Consider the following 17,781-nt stretch of genomic DNA (forward strand, 5'->3'; position numbering starts at 1 on the left):
GAAGATACAAAATACAAAATAAATTTTGGTGCGCATTTGGTCCTAAGCGTTTGGTAATCAATTGGGTCGCTGTTTGATGACGTATTTGACATTGGTATGGGGCACTCGTGAAAAGTTGCTAACTAGCTAGCTTGTAAGGTAGCTGCAATTATTCTATTTTATCTAGCAAAAGTCAGAAACATGTAGCTACATACATAAACATACGATGTGGTAAAGCTTAGACGTAGCGAAATTAGTAGATTTAATTTGAAACTTGCTTTAATAACCCGTGCTTCTCTGTTCAGTTGCTAGATTGTTAGCTAGCTGACCATTTGCAAAACGATGCATGTATAGCTAGCTAACCTCTTCTCTTCTCACAAGGTCCAACCATGGCTCTTATTTCAAGATCATGCAGTGGGTTCCTCGCACAACTGTCATCACTGACGCATCACAAGGCTTTCAGGTGACAATTTGTTTTGATATAGAAGTTATCTGCCTACATTGTGTAACGTTATATGCTTTCCCTGTCTTACACTGTACTGTATTTGCTACCTACACAGATTGTACACCAAATAGTAAAAGTTACAAAAACAAAACTTATGAACTGGAATTTTTATTTTATTTAACCTTTAGGCAAGTCAATTATGTAAATTCATATTTACAATGACGGCCTAAAAGCACAGAAATAGTACCCATAGAACAGATCTACCGCTTCCTTGACTTGCTTTCAATGCTAATGACCGATCTATAACTCAAATTTCTACGTGAGTTTGGTGGGTCACCAAAAAAGTTACATATTGCAGCTTTAATAGTACAAATATGTTCATTACTCAACAAATATTTCCATTAGCAACTACTGTCATTTACTGTCGTCATGGACGGTATTCACAGCTAAAAAAGGTCTAAATAAAGATTTACAAGCAACTGTACAAATGCCTATTCTGCACCTCTGATCACTCACCTCCCAAGGATCCCCGATAGCACTAACCTAATGCCATGCACAGGTCAGAAGTCTACACCAGCTCAATAAATTGGAGGTGTCGCAATTAATTTTTTTCCCCCTCCATTAATTTAGGCTTTTTATTTGAAGTGCATACCGGCCGTGGCGGGAGTAAATTAACAAACTTATTTTATCATTATTAAGCTTGAAAGCTGGTAAATGGCTGCTTCCTGGGCTTAAATGAGATTTGTCCCACCTACGTCCTGCAAGGCCAGATTCATTTACTTTATGATGTCTTCATATGCCAAAATCATTGTCATGTGGTTAATCAAAATTCTATGAAAATGATTCAAACCTAACAAGTAACTTCTATTGTAAACAGTCTACCTAAAGCCAACAAATAAAAACATTGCAGCCTGCTGGTAGAAAATATCCAGTTTTTTTATTTATTATTTTTTTTTATATATATATAAATACCCTTTAAATCACATTGGCTACACATGGCCTGTCTGCAACGAACTTGAAACATTGTATCAACTATTAACTTGGGTCTGGCCCAAAGCTTGTGCTAGCAAACTTATGCAAGGGATAAGAAGCAACGCTTGACTTGGGCAGGCGCTCACCGGAGCTGAGTACTGGCACCTCACATTCTACTGCCTGAGATCCTGTTCCTCTTATAGAATATTAGCTCAAAAGTATTGTGGATCTCCTGCACCTAAATATAAACAGTACCAGCACCCAAAATGAGTACCGAAACCTATTTCAGTCCAAGTTGAGCACTGATAAGAAGCCTATTTTATGATGTTTCCACTGGATCAAAGCATGACATTGTTCCCTTTGACGCTGAGTGGTTATTGAAAAGGGAGAGAGCTGGAATGATTTTTCAAATACATTGAGGAACTACTGTAGTTCTAAATGGATGTAAAAACAGACTTTGTTTACTTGAGGTGAAGAAAACAACATGACTTTGAGAAGCTCCACAGTTCATTAGTGGTGGTGCATTTAGCCAATCAGAAATACTATCAGATCTACAACTGGGCACATTTATACGTGTACATTTGCCCGCTGGCCAGGGAGCCAATAGGACTACTTCTATACGTGTGCTTCCTTACACAACATTGACAGAGGCGCTCCAAACAAAAGACAATGACTAAATTGACAGAACTCGTAAATGGAATTAAATCAACCAAAATGTGTTTCTCACAAGTATAGCATAGGTTGTGCACTCTGCAAACAATTGTTTTCACTCCCACATTGACAACAGGAAGACTGGAATAATATTGAATGCATTCAAATAAATGACCATAACAAACCTTGTAGATTAGAAATTATAGGAATGAATGGTAAATGTTCTACTGGTGAAAAATGGGGAATTGATATACACAAACAATTCACACAATTAACTTATAAAACAATGAATGTGCACAAATTGGAGAGAGAGAAGTGCATTCTGGAGAGAGAGAAGTGCATTCTGGAGAGAGAGAAGTGCATTCTGGAGAGAGAGAAGTGCATCTGGGCGCATGGTCAATCCGACGTCAGCAGTATTTAGTGATACGGCCTCAGCAGAAGTCAAGGCATTCATACTTATTGTGCTTCATAGAGCAGTGCAGAGCTGTTGTCAAGGAAGTAAGTTTGTTTATACAGGATGTACCGCCCCCACCTACCGTCAACCAATCACATCAATGTGGAGCTATACAGGGCCCCCCCGCATTGTTACATTTGGGAGGCTCATGGCGATGTGGTACAGAGCTGGATTTGGCCTCTGGAGTTTCCTCAATTGAGTCACACCCCTCAATATTGAGCCTCCGAACACATTTTTGAATAAATCATAAATTGGCTTTTAGTCTAGGCCTCTGCAATGGATTAGTTCACTGATATGGGCGCAAATATACAGTACCAGTCAAAAGTTTGGACACCTACTCACTCCAGGTTCTTTATTTTTACTATTTTCTACTTTGTAGAATAATTGTGATGACATCAACACTATGAAATAACACATATGGAATCATGTAGTAACCAAAAAAGCGTTACACCAAAATATATTTGAGATTCTTCAAAGTAGCCACCCTTTGCCTTGACAGCTTTGCACAGTCTAGGCATTCTCTCAACCAGCTTCATGAGGTAGTCACCTGGAATTCATTTCCGTTAACAGGTGTGCCTTCTTAAAAGTTAATTTGTGGAATTGATTTCCTTAATGCATTTGAGCCAATCAGTTGTGTTGTGACAAGCTAGGTGTGGTATACAGAAGATCGCCCTATTTGGTAAAAGACCAAGTCCATATTATGGCAAGAACAGCTCAAATAAGCAAAGAGAAACGACAGTCCATTACTTTTAAGACATTAATAAGGTCAGTCATTCCAGAAAATGTCAAGAACTTTGAAAGTTTCTTCAAGTGCAGTCACAAAAACCATCAAGCGCTATAATGAAACTGTCTCTCATGAGGGAAAGGGGATACCTAGTCACTTTTACAACTGAATGCATTCAACTGAAATGTCTTCTGCATTTAACCCAACCCCTCTGTATCAGAGAGGTGCGGGGGGGCTGACTTAATTGACATCCACATCATCGGCTCCCAGGGAACAGTTAACTGCCTTGCTCAGGGGCAGAACGACAGATTTTTACCTTGTCAGCTCGGGGATTCGACCCAGCAACCTTTTGGTTACTGGCCCAACGCTCCTACCGGCCAGGCCACCTGATGACCGCCACAGGAAAGGAAGACCCAGAGTTACCTCTGCTGCAGAGGATAAGTTCATTAGAGTTACCAGCCTCAGAAATTGCAGCCAAAATAAATGCTTCAGAGTTCAAGTAACAGACACATCTCAACACAACTGTTCAGGGGAGACTGTGAATCAGGCCTTCATGGTCAAATTACTGCAAAGAAACCACTACTAAAGAACACCAATAAGAAGAGACTTGCTTGGGCCAAGAAACATGAGCAATGGACATTAGACTGGTAGAAATCTGTCCTTTGGTCTGATGAGTCCAAATTTGAGATTTTTGGTTCCAACCGCCGTGTCTTTGTGAGACGCAGAGTAGGTGAACGGATGATCTCCGCATGTGTGGTTCCCACCGTGAAGCATGGAGGAGGAGGTGTGATGGTGCTCTGCTGGTGACGCTGTCTGCGATTTATTTAGAATTCAAGACAGGCTTAACCGGCATGGCTACCACAGCATTCTGCAGCGATACTGGTATAGAACCACCATGTCATTATCATTAGTAGACTTAGTGTAGTAGCCTGGTATAGAACCACCATGTCATTATCATTAGTAGACTTAGTGTAGTAGCCTGGTATTGAACCACCATGTCATTATCATTAGTAGACTTGGTATAGAACCACCATGTCATTATCATTAGTAGACTTGGTATAGAACCACCATGTCATTATCATTAGACTTAGTGTAGTAGCCTGGTATAGAACCACCATGTCATTATCATTAGTAGACTTAGTGTAGTAGCCTGGTATAGAACCACCATGTCATTATCATTAGTAGACTTAGTGTAGTAGCCTGGTATAGAACCACCATGTCATTATCATTAGTAGACTTAGTGTAGTAGCCTGGTATTGAACCACCATGTCATTATCATTAGTAGACTTGGTATAGAACCACCATGTCATTATCATTAGTAGTCTCGGCATAGAACCACCATGTCATTATCATTAGTAGACTTAGTATAGAACCACCATGTCATTATCATTAGTAGACTTAATGTAGTAGCCTGGTATAGAACCACCATGTCATTATCATTAGTAGACTTGGTATAGAACCACCATGTCATTATCATTAGTAGACTTGGTATAGAACCACCATGTCATTATCATTAGTAGACTTGGTATAGAACCACCATGTCATTATCATTAGTAGACTTGGTATAGAACCACCATGTCATTATCATTAGTAGACTTAGTATAGAACCACCATGTCATTATCATTAGTAGACTTAGTATAGAACCACCATGTCATTTGTTACGCACGCCTCTATGAAGAGGAACGCAACACCCTGTCTACAACTAAACTCTCCGTGATAGCGTCAAAAAGGTATGGACTGTAGGTGCATGTCAGTAAGAATGACAACAGGCAGAATGTGGTACCGTTTACATTAAGGACTTTATTCCTTTACACGGTAATATGGGGAAAAGGGGCTGGACGGAACCAAAGCAAAGAAAGTAAATCTCAAAGCCCCCCTCTCCTATTTTACCTGCCTACCCACTACTTACCTAATTTAGCACCACCTGGTGCCCTAACCAAAATACAAGGGGTGGTCCTGGTATAGAACCCCAGGTCTTACATTAGTAGTGTGTCTAGACAGCATGTCATTATATAGCTAGACGGGTATATGTATGCCCGCGGGCCTCTTGCCTAAGCACTCCATTAGGTGCCTTAGAACCACCCTTTCTTGGTATAGAACCCCTCCAGCAAAATCTCTACCTCCATGTCAAAAAGATCTCCCTCCTGAACAGAACACTGGCTTTTATATAGCTTCAGAAGGAATGGGTAATTGGAGACAGCTGTGTCTTGACGAGGGGGCGGGGTCAGCTTCTCCAATTAGCCCTGGAGTCAACCAATCAGCTGCTTGAGGGATTTCAGGAAGCCATTTCCTGAAATAAACACATGCAAATACACAAACTACAACACATAATCTGGGGAACGTAACATCATTATCATTAGTAGACTTGGCATAGAACCACCATGTCATTATCATTAGTAGACTTGGTATAGAACCACCATGTCATTATCATTAGTAGACTTGGTATAGAACCACCATGTCATTATCATTAGTAGTCTTGGTATAGAACCACCATGTCATTATCATTAGTAGACTTGGTATAGAACCACCATGTCATTATCATTAGTAGACTTGGTATAGAACCACCATGTCATTATCATTAGTAGACTTGGTATAGAACCACCATGTCATTATCATTAGTAGACTTAGTGTAGTAGCCTGGTATAGAACCACCATGTCATTATCATTAGTAGACTTAGTGTAGTAGCCTGGTATAGAACCACCATGTCATTATCATTAGACTTAGTGTCATTATCATTAGTAGTCTTGGCATAGAACCACCATGTCATTATCATTAGTAGACTTAGTCATTATCATTAGACTTAGCCTGGTATAACCATCATGTCTTTATCATTAGTAGACTTAGTGTAGTAGCCTGGTATAACCACCATGTCATTATCATTAGACTTAGTGTAGTAGCCTGGTATAGAACCACCATGTCATTATCATTCGTAGACTTAGTGTAGTAGCCTGGTATAACCACCATGTCATTATCATTAGTAGACTTGGTATAGAACCACCATGTCATTATCATTAGGAGACTTGGTATAGAACCACCATGTCATTATCATTAGTAGACTTAGTGTAGTAGCCTGGTATAACCACCATGTCATTATCATTAGTAGACTTAGTGTAGTAGCCTGGTATAGAACCACCATGTCATTATCATTAGTAGACTTAGTGTAGTAGCCTGGTATAGAACCAGCATGTCATTATCATTAGTAGACTTGGTATAGAACCACCATGTCATTATCATTAGTAGACTTAGTGTAGTAGCCTGGTAGAACCATCATGGAGCTGTAGGTAGTAGCCTGGTATAGAACCACCATGTCATTATCATTAGTAGACTTAGTGTAGTAGCCTGGTATAGAACCATCATGGAGCTGTAGGCCTAAGAGCACATCCTGTTTAAGTCTTAATACCGTGACTTACTGAGGCCTATATTTCAATACCTATATAGTCAGAAATCACTTACTGTCTCAATCAATGAGGGAAGATTTAAAATGGACACGATGTCGGCGTACACATTGTTGGATTACTCCACGGAGCAAAAATGTAATGATTTTAATAATGAGCATTTTTCTGAAAATTCAAACGATCCACCTTCAACTAGACATGACCATTTTATAAGCTCCGTGATTGGCCTAATCGAGAACGACGACGGTATCGATCAGGTTGGTCGAAAAGTACCTTTCCGATTTAAGGCAGCCCCCCCCCTCACCGATTCAGAGGGGTTGGGTTAAATCAGGAGGACACATTTCAGTTGAATACATTCAGTTGGACAACTGACTAGGTTTCCCCCTGTCCAGTAACGCCCAGTAATGGATACCAATCATCTTTGTACACCAGATCATGTGATCCAACCAATCTGTAGCTATGTATCGGCTAGTGGCCTGATGTCGAGTCATCTGTTATGAAAGGCCAAACATTTTTCTCTGAACACAAGGTTATATGACGTGCACAATCATTGTTATTGTATTTGAATTACGGAGTGATTCCTAGCATGGTTCTAGCCGGCCCTCTGCCCAGTGCCCTGCCCTGAACTTTAGTCACTGTCACGAGACAGCTACCACCCGGTTACTCTCCCCTGCACCTTAGAGGCTGCTGCCCTGTGTACATAGTAATGGAACGCTGGTCCCTTTAATGAGGAACGCTGGTCCCTTTAATAAGGAACGCTGGTCCCTTTAATAAGGAACGCTGGTCCCTTTAATAAGGAACGCTGGTCCCTTTAAGAAGGAACGCTGGTCCCTTTAAGAAGGAACGCTGGTCCCTTTAAGAAGGAACGCTGGTCCCCCTGGTTTTAAGAAGGAACGCTGGTCCCTTTTAAGAAGGAACGCTGGTCCCTTTTAAGAAGGAACGCTGGTCCCTTTTAAGAAGGAACGCTGGTCCCTTTTAATAAGGAACGCTGGTCCCTTTTAATAAGGAACGCTGGTCCCTTTTAATGAGGAACGCTGGTCCCTTTTAATGAGGAACGCTGGTCCCATCCTGTTCAACTATTGCTCTACATACTATTCTTCAGATATACAGTGCTACATACATATTCTACCATGTACTGTCCATTTATAGTCTATACATACACATATACTTAGACTCTGTTGCTTGTCCTAATATTTATATTTCTTAATTCCATTATTTAAGTTTTAATTGCGTGTATTGTTAGATACTATCGCACTGTTGGAGCTAGGAACCAAGCGTTTAGTTAGATATTACTGCACTGTTGGAGCTAGAAACGTGTGTATGTGACCAATAACATCTGCTAAACGTGTGTATGTGACCAATAAAATGTGATTTGCATGACTTGTCGTCTTGGCCACAGGGAGTATATTCTTATGATATCATCTCTCTCTCTATACATCTCTCTCTCTCTCTCTCTCGTAGTGTGTCAACAGCCGCAGCAGCCATCCAGAAAATGACCAGGGTTCGTGTTGTTGACAACAGTCCACTGGGTAGTACCCCATGGCACCGTTCCCCTAGAGTCATCCACGTCTACACCAAGAACGGAGTGGGCAAGGTGGGCGACCGCGTTCTGCTGGCCATCAAGGGAGGGAAGAAAAAAGCTCTCATCGTTGGCCACAAGATGCCCGGAGAGCGGATGAACCCGCGTTTTGACTCCAACAACGTTGTCCTGATTGAAGACAACGGTAACCCTACGGGAACTAGAATTAAAGTTCCACTACCGACACACTTGCGTAAAATGGAAGGAGACTATTCTAAACTGTTGGCCATCGCTAGCCGGTTTGTGTAGTTCTGTAACAGGGCGGCAGGGTAGCCTAGTGGTTAGAGTGTAGGGGCGGCAGGTAGCCTAGTGGTTAGAGTGTAGGGACGGCAGGTGGCCTAGTGGTTAGAGCGTTGGACTAGTAACCGGAAGGTTGCAAGTTCAAACCCCCGAGCTGACAAGGTACAAATCTGTCGTTCTGCCCCTGAACAGGCAGTTAACCCACTGTTCCTAGGTCGTCATTGAAAATAAGAATTTGTTCTTAACTGACTTGCCTAGTTAAATAAAGGTAAAATTAAAAACAGAAGGTCCTTCGTTAATAGTTGTGATGACAGCCGTCGTGTCCTCACACAGGATCAAGTCTATGGAGGTGATTCCTAGCACATTTTCACGTAGTCTCCCATTGACATCAACGTACGACTAAGTGAAACATTTGACTTTTAAGTGGGCTGTGTGCCCCTATGTTAGCCAATGGAAATCTCTCCAAATGTCTCTCCACATGTTATTGGTAATGAAACCGTGTTGTCAATGTAAACAGACCCTTTTTTCTTTTCTCCATGTCATTTATGTTGTTTTGATAAATAAAGTTTACATTATTCAAATGATGCATCTTTATTATTCCTCAGGGTGAACTTTTAGGGCCGGTTTCCCGGACACTGATGAGCGTTGTCCTGGACAATAAGACGAGTTCAAAGGAGAATCTGAATTTAAATCTTCCACAGTATTTAGTCCAAGACTAATTCCTTTTTTTTTTTTTTTTTTTTTTTTGGTGTCCAGGAAAATGTCGAACTCGAGGAAAGTCCTACAACGACAAATCAAGGACCTAGGTGAAATTATGCTCACCACAGCCTACTGTTCAAATTACTGTTCATTCTAATAGGTGGGACTCAGAATTATGCCTCACCTACCCTTTTGCTCGCTGCATTTTCTGTAATTACAGTAGTTAACGTTTTGTTCCCAAATGAATGCCGGTTGATTTAATTCCTTTTTGGATCCTTTCTTGAACAGTTCCACTACATGGAACATTCAGATAGAAATATGTTGTGTAGAACGAGCAAGGCACTACATGGAACATTCAGATAGAAATATGTTGTGTAGAATGAGCAAGGCTCTGACATATAGAATAAAGATTCAGGGCACCTCTGCTTGGGGACCAGACGGTGAATTTGATTCTGGAAAATGGGTCCTTTACAAGCCAGAATATTAAAGAAAATGATATTTGAACTTACTCTGCCAATTTGTCCGTAGTGTTGGTCCTTCAGCTGCTCGGATTGAGACGTCTCCAAAATAAAGTGTAGTTTACCCCACTTGTTAAGAATGCCAGTACTGCAGTTAATATGTCTATCACCTGGAGCACAACCATGTAAACACCTGCAAGACTTTGGTTAGTGCTCATGGTTTACGTGTGTGCTCTTCCGTCACGTGCACTTGCCTTTGGTCATGAGCAATGCAGGTCTTGATTGCCACCTAGGCTGCGTTTAGACAGGCAGCCCAATTCAGATTTTTTTTTTACTTTTGTTTTTCGCTTATTGTTCTTTTGACCAATCAGATCAGCTCTGAAATAGATCAAAAGACTATGATTAGTTTCACCATCAGGACCAGTTTTATATCTAGGTCAAATATGTTCATTTCTACTGTGTGTGTGTGTGAACTTGATGAAAGCCAAGCCTCTTATGATTGTAAATATCAAGAGTTTCAAAGACCATAAAGCACAGTGTTCAATCCCAGGAGTTCACCTGAACATGTATTTACTGAAGGTAAAACCCTACATTTACAATCACTAGCTTTTGCAGAGAGGATTGACACAATCAGAACTTTTCAAACAGCAACATGTAGATATTAGATGTAATGAGAAAAGCATTGGGATAAATGAAGTGATCTTATTTACTCATTTGAAATCAATTCTAAAGTGTAAAGTATAGGGAGAGGCATATTTTTAGTACAGTAGACATTGATGGATTTAATTATGTTGGAACGTTTTCCTCTCATTGCTTCCTTTGGTCTTATAGATCATTCATATAGACAACTCAAATACATTTGAATGAAAATGAGATTACCATCCCTTTAATACAATCAACTCAAATACATTTTACCCAATGAAAATTAGATCAACCATCCCTTTAATACAATCCACTCAAATACATTTTACCCAATGAAAATTAGATCAACCATCCCTTTAATACAATCCACTCAAATACATTTTACCCAATGAAAATTAGATTAACAATCCCTTTAATACAATCCACTCAAATACATTTTACCCAATGAAAATTAGATTAACCATCCCTTTAATCTGCATTGTAATCTAATCCAATCCACGTGGTCTGAGTATCTAAAATATTATCCAATACGAGATGTTTTAAACCCATAAAAACTGTGATTAGTTATTTGTCAGTTCTACTTTTGTTCAATTTGACAACTAAAATACTGTATTTCCTCATATACAGTAACATTCTACAACTGCAGTACCATGATCGCCACACTGAGACTCTACAATACTTCCACCTAGTGGGCATAGTCAAATAATGTCCTCGAATATCAGCTGTGGCTAAAAGACAAATGATATTACCCAGAACACTGCGATAATCAAGAGCCTTCCTAACATATCTCACAAAATAATAAACCTATAAAATCGTAAGATGTATATCTGACAACGTGTTTAACAGGACCTCTGAGTGCGTGAGCCAGATGCGCTATCTGTAAATATTCCCACAACACCCCACTAACCCCACGGTGGGTCAACCAGGTGATGAAAGAGTTCACGTGCACTAAACAGCAAAAAGACTAAACAGACCTGATCCTCTTCGGTTCAACTAACGTGATTTAAAAAAAACGTGTTTCCACACAGCCATACTGATGCTTCGTGCTCTGACCCATTCTGTTCACAGACAGCTCTAGTAGGACCGGGACAATACCAGTATGGGCTCATTAGTGTCCTACATCCCACTTTATTCACAGACAGCTCTAGTAGGGCCGGGACGATACCAGTATGGGCTCATTAGTGTCCTACATCCCACTTTATTCACAGACAGCTCTAGTAGGGCCGGGACGATACCAGTATGGGCTCATTAGTGTCCTACATCCCACTTTATTCACAGACAGCTCTAGTAGGGCCGGGACGATACCAGTATGGGCTCATTAGTGTCCTACATCCCATTCTGTTCACAGACACCTCTAGTAGGGCCGGGACAATACCAGTATGGGCTCATTAGTGTCCTACATCCCATTTTATTCACAGACACCTCTAGTAGGGCCGGGACGATACCAGTATGGGCTCATTAGTGTCCTACATCCCATTTTATTCACAGACACCTCTACAATTCCACAGTGAATAAAAGTATTTTTTTTTTTTTGTCCTACATCCTAACATTTTTCACAGACAGCTCTAGTAGGGGTGTGGTCTTTACCAGTATGGGAGTGTCTCATCCCACTTTATTCACAGACACTTCTAGTAGGACCCTCACTGCTATACCAGTTAGCTGAGGCTGGGTGAGGGTCCTACATCCCAGTGTATTGGCAGACACTTCTAGTAGGAGGGGACTTGATACCAGTGTGGGCTCAGTGCTGATCCCATTTTATTCACAGACAGCTCTAGTAGGGCAGGCTGAGGGGGGTACCAGTAGGGGGCTCTTAGTGTCCTGGCATCCCATTTTATTGAGGGGACAGCTCTAGTAGGACCGGGAGGGGGGATGGGTATGGGCTCATTAGTGTCCTGACATCCCATTTTATTGCACAGACAGCTCTAGTAGGCAGGCTGAGGGGGGTATGGGCTCAGGGGTGTCCTACATCCCTTTAGTTGGCAGGCAGAGGGGCTCTAGTAGGGGGCTTGCTGATACCAGTATGCAGGCTCATGGGTAGGGTCCTGCATCCCACTTTATTCACAGACAGCTCTAGTAGGGGGGATACCAGTATGGGCTCTGTATTAGTGTCCTACATCCCATTTTATTCAGGACTTGGCTCTAGTAGGGCCGGGACAATACCAGTATGGGCAGGCATTAGGGTCCTACATCCCATTTTATTCAGGCAGACACCTGGCTAGGGGGCAATTCCACAGTGAATAAAATGTTTTTTTTATTAAAAATTCTAACATTTTGCAGTAGGCAAGGCTGCAGGGGGGGGTGAGGGGGTCTTGCTGTACTGGAGGGTTGGCCTGCATTAGGGGGTTGGGTGAGGGGACCCTCACTGCTAGTTATGGGGTTGGGTGAGGGGCTTGCTGTACTGTAGTTGGCAGGCTGAGGGGGTTGGGTGAGGGCTTGCTGTACTGTAGTTGGCAGGCTGAGGGGGTGAGGGGGCTTGCTGTAGTGTAGTTGGCAGGCTGAGGGGGGTTGGGTGAGGGGGCTTGCTGTAGTGTAGTTGGCAGGCTGAGGGGGGTGGGTGAGGGGGCTTGCTGTAGTGTAGTTGGCAGGCTGAGGGGGTGGGTGAGGGGGCTTGGCTGAGTTGGGGCTTGCTGTACTGTAGTTGGCAGGCTGAGGGGGGTGGGTGAGGGGGCTTGCTGTAGTGTAGTTGGCAGGCTGAGGGGGGGGGTGGGTGAGGGGGTGGGGGGGCTTGCTGTAGTGTAGTTGGCAGGCTGAGGGGGGTGGGTGAGGGGGCTTGGCTGAGTGTAGTTGGCAGGTGAGGGGGGTGGGTGAGGGGGCTTGCTGTACTGTAGTTGGCAGGCTGAGGGGGTGGGTGAGGGGGCTTGCTGTACTGTAGTTGGCAGGCTGAGGGGGGTGGGTGAGGGGGCTTGCTGTAGTGTAGTTGGCAGGCTGAGGGGGGGTTGGGTGAGGGGCTGTGCTGTAGTGTAGCTGGCTGGAGTAACTGATTAACACTATAGGGCCAAACTGGGCCGAACTGAACTGGGCTGGTTATTCTTTCACCATAGTAGCTGGAACCGTGCTGGAAAGGACAATGTGTAAATAAAATATCTGAGTCAGTACAGTACAGGTCAGCCCTATCGTTCAGATCAGGCAGAGGAAGATATAGGCTAGGAAGGTCTTCATGGTTTCAGGGAAGATATAGGCTAGGAAGGTCTTCATGGTTTCAGGGAAGATATAGGCTAGGAAGGTCTTCATGGTTTCAGGGAAGAGGCTACAGTAAATCTATATGAGCCCAGTGAAGAGGCACCTTGCCGGGCACGTTGGCTGTTCGGCCGGTCCCTCTCCTGGGAGAAAACTGGTCCTCTTCAACCACACATGGTCATATACAGCCACTGAATACATACAGAAAGAAAAGAGAAAGAGAGGCCAATGGACAGAGAGGAGAGAAAGAGAGGCCAATGGACAGAGAGGAGAGAAAGAGAGGCCAATGGACAGAGAGGAGAGAAAGAGAGGCCAATGGACAGAGAGGAGAGAAAGAGAGGCCAATGGACAGAGAGGAGAGAAAGAGAGGCCAATGGACAGAGAGGAGAGAAAGATGGACAAAGGAAAGGAAGAGACCGGTGGACAGAGAGGAGAGAAAGAGAGAACGACAGGTGGACAGAGATGAGAGAAAGGGAGAGATGGACAGAGAGGAGAGAAAGAGAGATGGACAGAGAGGAGAGAAGGACAGAGAGAGAGATGGACAGAGAAGAGAAGAAGAGAGAAGCACAGAGAGGAGAGATGGACAGAGAGGAGAGAAGGACAGAAAGGAGAGAAAGAGAGATGGACAGAGAAGAGAAGAAGAGGGAAGCACAGAGGAGAGAAGTTAGACACTAGACCACAGGCTGCTAAAATGCATGGCTGTTTGTTGAAAATGTAGAGAATGATCTAGGACCCACCTCAGAGATATTCACCTCAGATCCAGAACCCACTTTAGAGATATTCATCTCAGATACGGGTCCCACCTCAGATATTCATCTCAGATCCAGGACCCACCTCATATATATTAATCTCAGATCCAGGACCCACCTCATATATATTAATCTCAGATCCAGGACCCACCTCAGAGATATTCATCTCAGATAAAGGACTCACCTCAGCGATGTTCATCTCAGCCACTCCTTCTCCCTCTTTGTCTAGCTGCTGGAAAGATCCTGTAACAATAGTAAGGACATTTATGAATGACAACTTTGTTGGATATGACCAGGGTCATGTCGATTAGACACCAAATGGAAGAAAACAAGGAGGGACTACCTAGACTTGTGCAATGAGAAAAAGGGTTTTTAAAGCATTAATGGTTGCCCAGGTAACTGGTTTAGCATACATTAGGTCTACACACAGTACATCCATCTTGATTAACTAACAGTACAGTACTTACTAAACATGGCTTCCAGTTTCACCAGACAGCAGATGAAGTTGTCAAAGTCTATGGCCTCGTTCTCAGCATAGCGAGCCACCAGGACCTGATTCAGCCTGTTGTTCAGTTTAAAACCTATGAGGGAGACGGCAGAGTCAGTAGTGTGTGTGTGTGTGTGTGTGTGTGTGTGTGTGTGTGTGTGTGTGTGTGTGTGTGTGTGTGTGTGTGTGTGTGTGTGTGTGTGTGTGTGTGTGTGTGTAACTATACCTGCCGACTCCACAGCAAGTCGCATCTCATAGGAGCTCATGGATCCCGACTTGTCCATGTCATATTCTCTATAGATGACCTACCGATAAAACACACAGATATCACATTCTCTATAGATGACCTACCAATAAACACACAGATATCAAATTCTCTATAGATGACCTACCGATAAACACACAGATATCACATTCTCTATAGATGACCTACCGATAAAACACATAGATATCAAATTCTCTATAGATGACCTACCGATAAAACACACAGATATCACATTCTCTATAGATGACCTACCAATAAACACACAGATATCAAATTCTCTATAGATGGCCTACCGATAAAACACACAGATATCAAATTCTCGACAGATGACCTACCAATAAACACACAGATATCAAATTCTCGACAGATGACCTACCGATAAAACACACAGATATCAAATTCTCGACAGATGACCTACCGATAAAACACACAGCTATTATAGACATAGGCCGGGATTCAATTTCAAGTCGCGTTATGTCGCAGCCGACTATCTGCGAACGTCATGGAAAATGCCTATAAAATAAACATTGTCAGATTCATAGTGCCTGGCGCTATAACGCACCTTGGATTGAATCATGGCCATACAGATTTCAAAAGGTAGGAAATACATGCATTTCTTTGAATGATTCAGTATATTAGGTTCAAGTGTATGTAAGTATATACTCAGTGGCCAGTTTATTAGGTACACCCATCTAGTACCAGGTCAGACCCCCCTTTTGCCTCCAGAACAGCCTGCATTCTTGTGGGCATGGAAACGTTACTCAATTGGTATCAAGGGACCTAACGTAATGCCAGGAAAACATTCCCCACACTCCATTACACCACCAGTCTGTACCGTTGACACCAGGCAGGATGGGACCATGGACTCATGCTGCTGATGCCAAAACCTGACTCTGCCATCAGCATGACGCAACAGGAAGTGGGATTCGTCAGACCAGGAGATGTTTTTCTCCTCCTCATTGTCCAGCGTTGGTGATGGCGTGTCCACTGTAGCTGCTTCTTCTTCTTGTGTTTAGCTGATAGGAGTGGAACCCCCGGTGTGGTCGTCTGCTGCAATAGCCAATCAGTGACAAGGATCGACGAGTTGTGCGTTTCGAGATGACACGCCGTTATTTGATGGTTTGTGGCACGCCTGTTAGTTTGCACGACCCTTGACCCGGCGTGCCTGGCACCGACGATCATACCATCCTCAACGCCGCTTAGGTCACTTGTTTTGCCCATTCGAACGTTCAATCAAACAGTAACTGAATGCCTCGATGCCTGTTTGCCTGCTTTAATATAACAAGCCACGGCCACGTGACTCACTGTCTGTAGGAGCGAACCATTTTTTTTGTGAACGCGGTGGTGTACCTAATAAACTGTGTATATGCTGTTATTCCTGTTACTGCAGTTGTAAAAAAAAAAGGCTGTAGATTGATGCAGAGTGTCACGCCCTGGCCATAGAGAGGTTTTTATTCTCTATTTTGGTTAGGCCAGGGTGTGACTAGGGTGGGCATTCTATGTTCATTTTCTATGTTTTGGATTTCTGTGTCTGTTTGGCCTGGTGTGGGTTCTCAATCAGAGGCAGCTGTCTATCGTTGTCTCTGATTGAGAACCATACTTAGGTAGCCTTTTCCCACCTGGGTTTGTGGGTATTGTATTGAATAGTAATGAATATGAATCAGTATTGTATTGAATAGTAATGAATATGAATCAGTATTGTATTGCATAGTAATGAATATGAATCAGTCATATACATGAATCAGTGTTGTCCACCTTCAAGCCAGATACAAACTGGGCCCTAAGGAATTGAATCAGGAATGAATCAACCCTTAGCTCTCACCAACAACAGTACATGGTCACAGAAGAACTAGGTATATGTCCCAAACCCTAATTGTGAAGGGTAACTCTAACCCAGATAAATCTCTGGGCCGTAGTGCATTATATTAGGAATAGGTTGCCGTTGGGGATTCAAGCCAGGCCTTACCAGCCACTTCCTGATCTTATTCCAGAGCATCTGGAACTCTACCAGGCCTTACCAGCCACTTCCTGATCTTATTCCAGAGCATCTGGAACTCTACCAGGCCTTACCAGCCACTTCCTGATCTTATTCCAGAGCATCTGGAACTCTACCAGGCCTTACCAGCCACTTCCTGATCTTATTCCAGAGCATCTGGAACTCTACCAGGCCTTACCAGCCACTTCCTGATCTTATTCCAGAGCATCTGGAACTCTACCAGGCCTTACCAGCCACTTCCTGATCTTATTCCAGAGCATCTGGCAGGCCTTACCAGCCATCCTGATCTTATTCCAGAGCATCTGGGGGCCACTTTGATCTTATTGCATCTGGAACTCTACCAGGCCGAGACGGGCAGTGCCATCCTTCTGGGGGATTTGCTGAGTCAAGGAATGTAAAAAGGAAACTCTTCAGTCAGCCAATCAGAAACATGCTGCTAGTGTGGAGACCCTGTTCAATACCGACAGCATAAAGGGAGCTGATTCGCCAGAGGGCTGTCAAATCTAAAGTGTTCTCAAGCCTATAGGGTCTTGAGAGACCACTGGCCAATCCCAACTCTTTAGAATTAACAAAGGGGAGGGCGAGTCCTGTCCAGAGTACGGGTGTGGGGGGAAAACAACGTGAAAAGGATACATCCATGAGGCTGACCATGGTCCTACAGGACTCCATACTGAAGCCGTCTGTCTTCAGGTCTTCGTCTGAAATCAAACAACAATACAGTCAAACTGATGATCTGAGTCTTCCCACAGCAGAACCCACAAGGCTACCTCCTGTCCACCTGAGAAGGGGGGCATACACTAATGGTGGACTGGGTTTGGGATTTGGGCTATCAGGAAATATGTGGGTTCACACCAAAGGAAAACCGCT

The 17,781-nt window shown here is 43.1% G+C and overlaps 2 protein-coding genes and 1 long non-coding RNA gene across 9 annotated transcripts in view; 1 reads left to right on the plus strand and 2 right to left on the minus strand.

Annotated features, from left to right (window-relative positions):
• The first annotated feature begins 58 nt into the window (after positions 1-58).
• Positions 59-9,649, plus strand: mrpl14 (mitochondrial ribosomal protein L14). Of its 3 annotated transcripts, none has more exons than XM_024404823.2 (3): positions 59-138; positions 361-442; positions 8,084-9,649. In XM_024404823.2, exons 2-3 carry the CDS (start codon positions 369-371, stop codon positions 8,448-8,450), a joined length of 441 nt encoding a protein of 146 aa, XP_024260591.1. In that variant the 5' UTR covers positions 59-138; positions 361-368; the 3' UTR covers positions 8,451-9,649. The 3 variants fall into 3 exon arrangements, with proteins under 3 accessions (XP_024260591.1, XP_024260594.1, XP_024260593.1); XM_024404826.2 differs by having other exon boundaries at positions 73-94; XM_024404825.2 differs by having other exon boundaries at positions 111-133.
• Positions 9,650-10,137: 488 nt separating this feature from the next.
• On the minus strand, positions 10,138-11,773 carry LOC121840712. Its single transcript, XR_006079844.1, has 2 exons — positions 11,733-11,773; positions 10,138-11,662 (listed from the first exon to the last, which is right to left on the minus strand). It is a non-coding gene; the product is annotated as an uncharacterized LOC121840712 (long non-coding RNA).
• Positions 11,774-13,031: 1,258 nt separating this feature from the next.
• capn1a (calpain 1, (mu/I) large subunit a) overlaps positions 13,032-17,781 on the minus strand; it is a 50,520-nt gene continuing 45,770 nt past the window's right edge. For 2 of the 5 annotated variants that reach the window (XM_042305633.1, XM_042305632.1), the window contains 7 exons: positions 17,548-17,612; positions 17,244-17,282; positions 17,145-17,174; positions 14,880-14,958; positions 14,634-14,747; positions 14,351-14,409; positions 13,032-13,608 (listed from right to left, as the gene is read on the minus strand). In XM_042305633.1, coding sequence (XP_042161567.1) covers positions 13,582-13,608; positions 14,351-14,409; positions 14,634-14,747; positions 14,880-14,958; positions 17,145-17,174; positions 17,244-17,282; positions 17,548-17,612 — 413 coding nt within the window. In that variant the 3' untranslated portion in view covers positions 13,032-13,581. The other 3 variants (XR_006079845.1, XM_042305635.1, XM_042305634.1) reach the window with 3 other exon arrangements.

The sequence above is a fragment of the Oncorhynchus tshawytscha genome, linkage group LG24 (assembly GCF_018296145.1).
Source record: "Oncorhynchus tshawytscha isolate Ot180627B linkage group LG24, Otsh_v2.0, whole genome shotgun sequence".
NCBI classification, from domain to species: Eukaryota; Metazoa; Chordata; class Actinopteri; order Salmoniformes; family Salmonidae; genus Oncorhynchus; species Oncorhynchus tshawytscha.

Bases quoted from the DNA above. Each gene is read 5' to 3' on its own strand.
- mrpl14 (XM_024404823.2), top strand. From the start codon at position 369: ATGGCTCTTATTTCAAGATCATGCAGTGGGTTCCTCGCACAACTGTCA. The intron at 443-8,083 runs GTGACAATTTGT...TCTCTCTCGTAG, and splicing joins ACGCATCACAAGGCTTTCAG to TGTGTCAACAGCCGCAGCAG.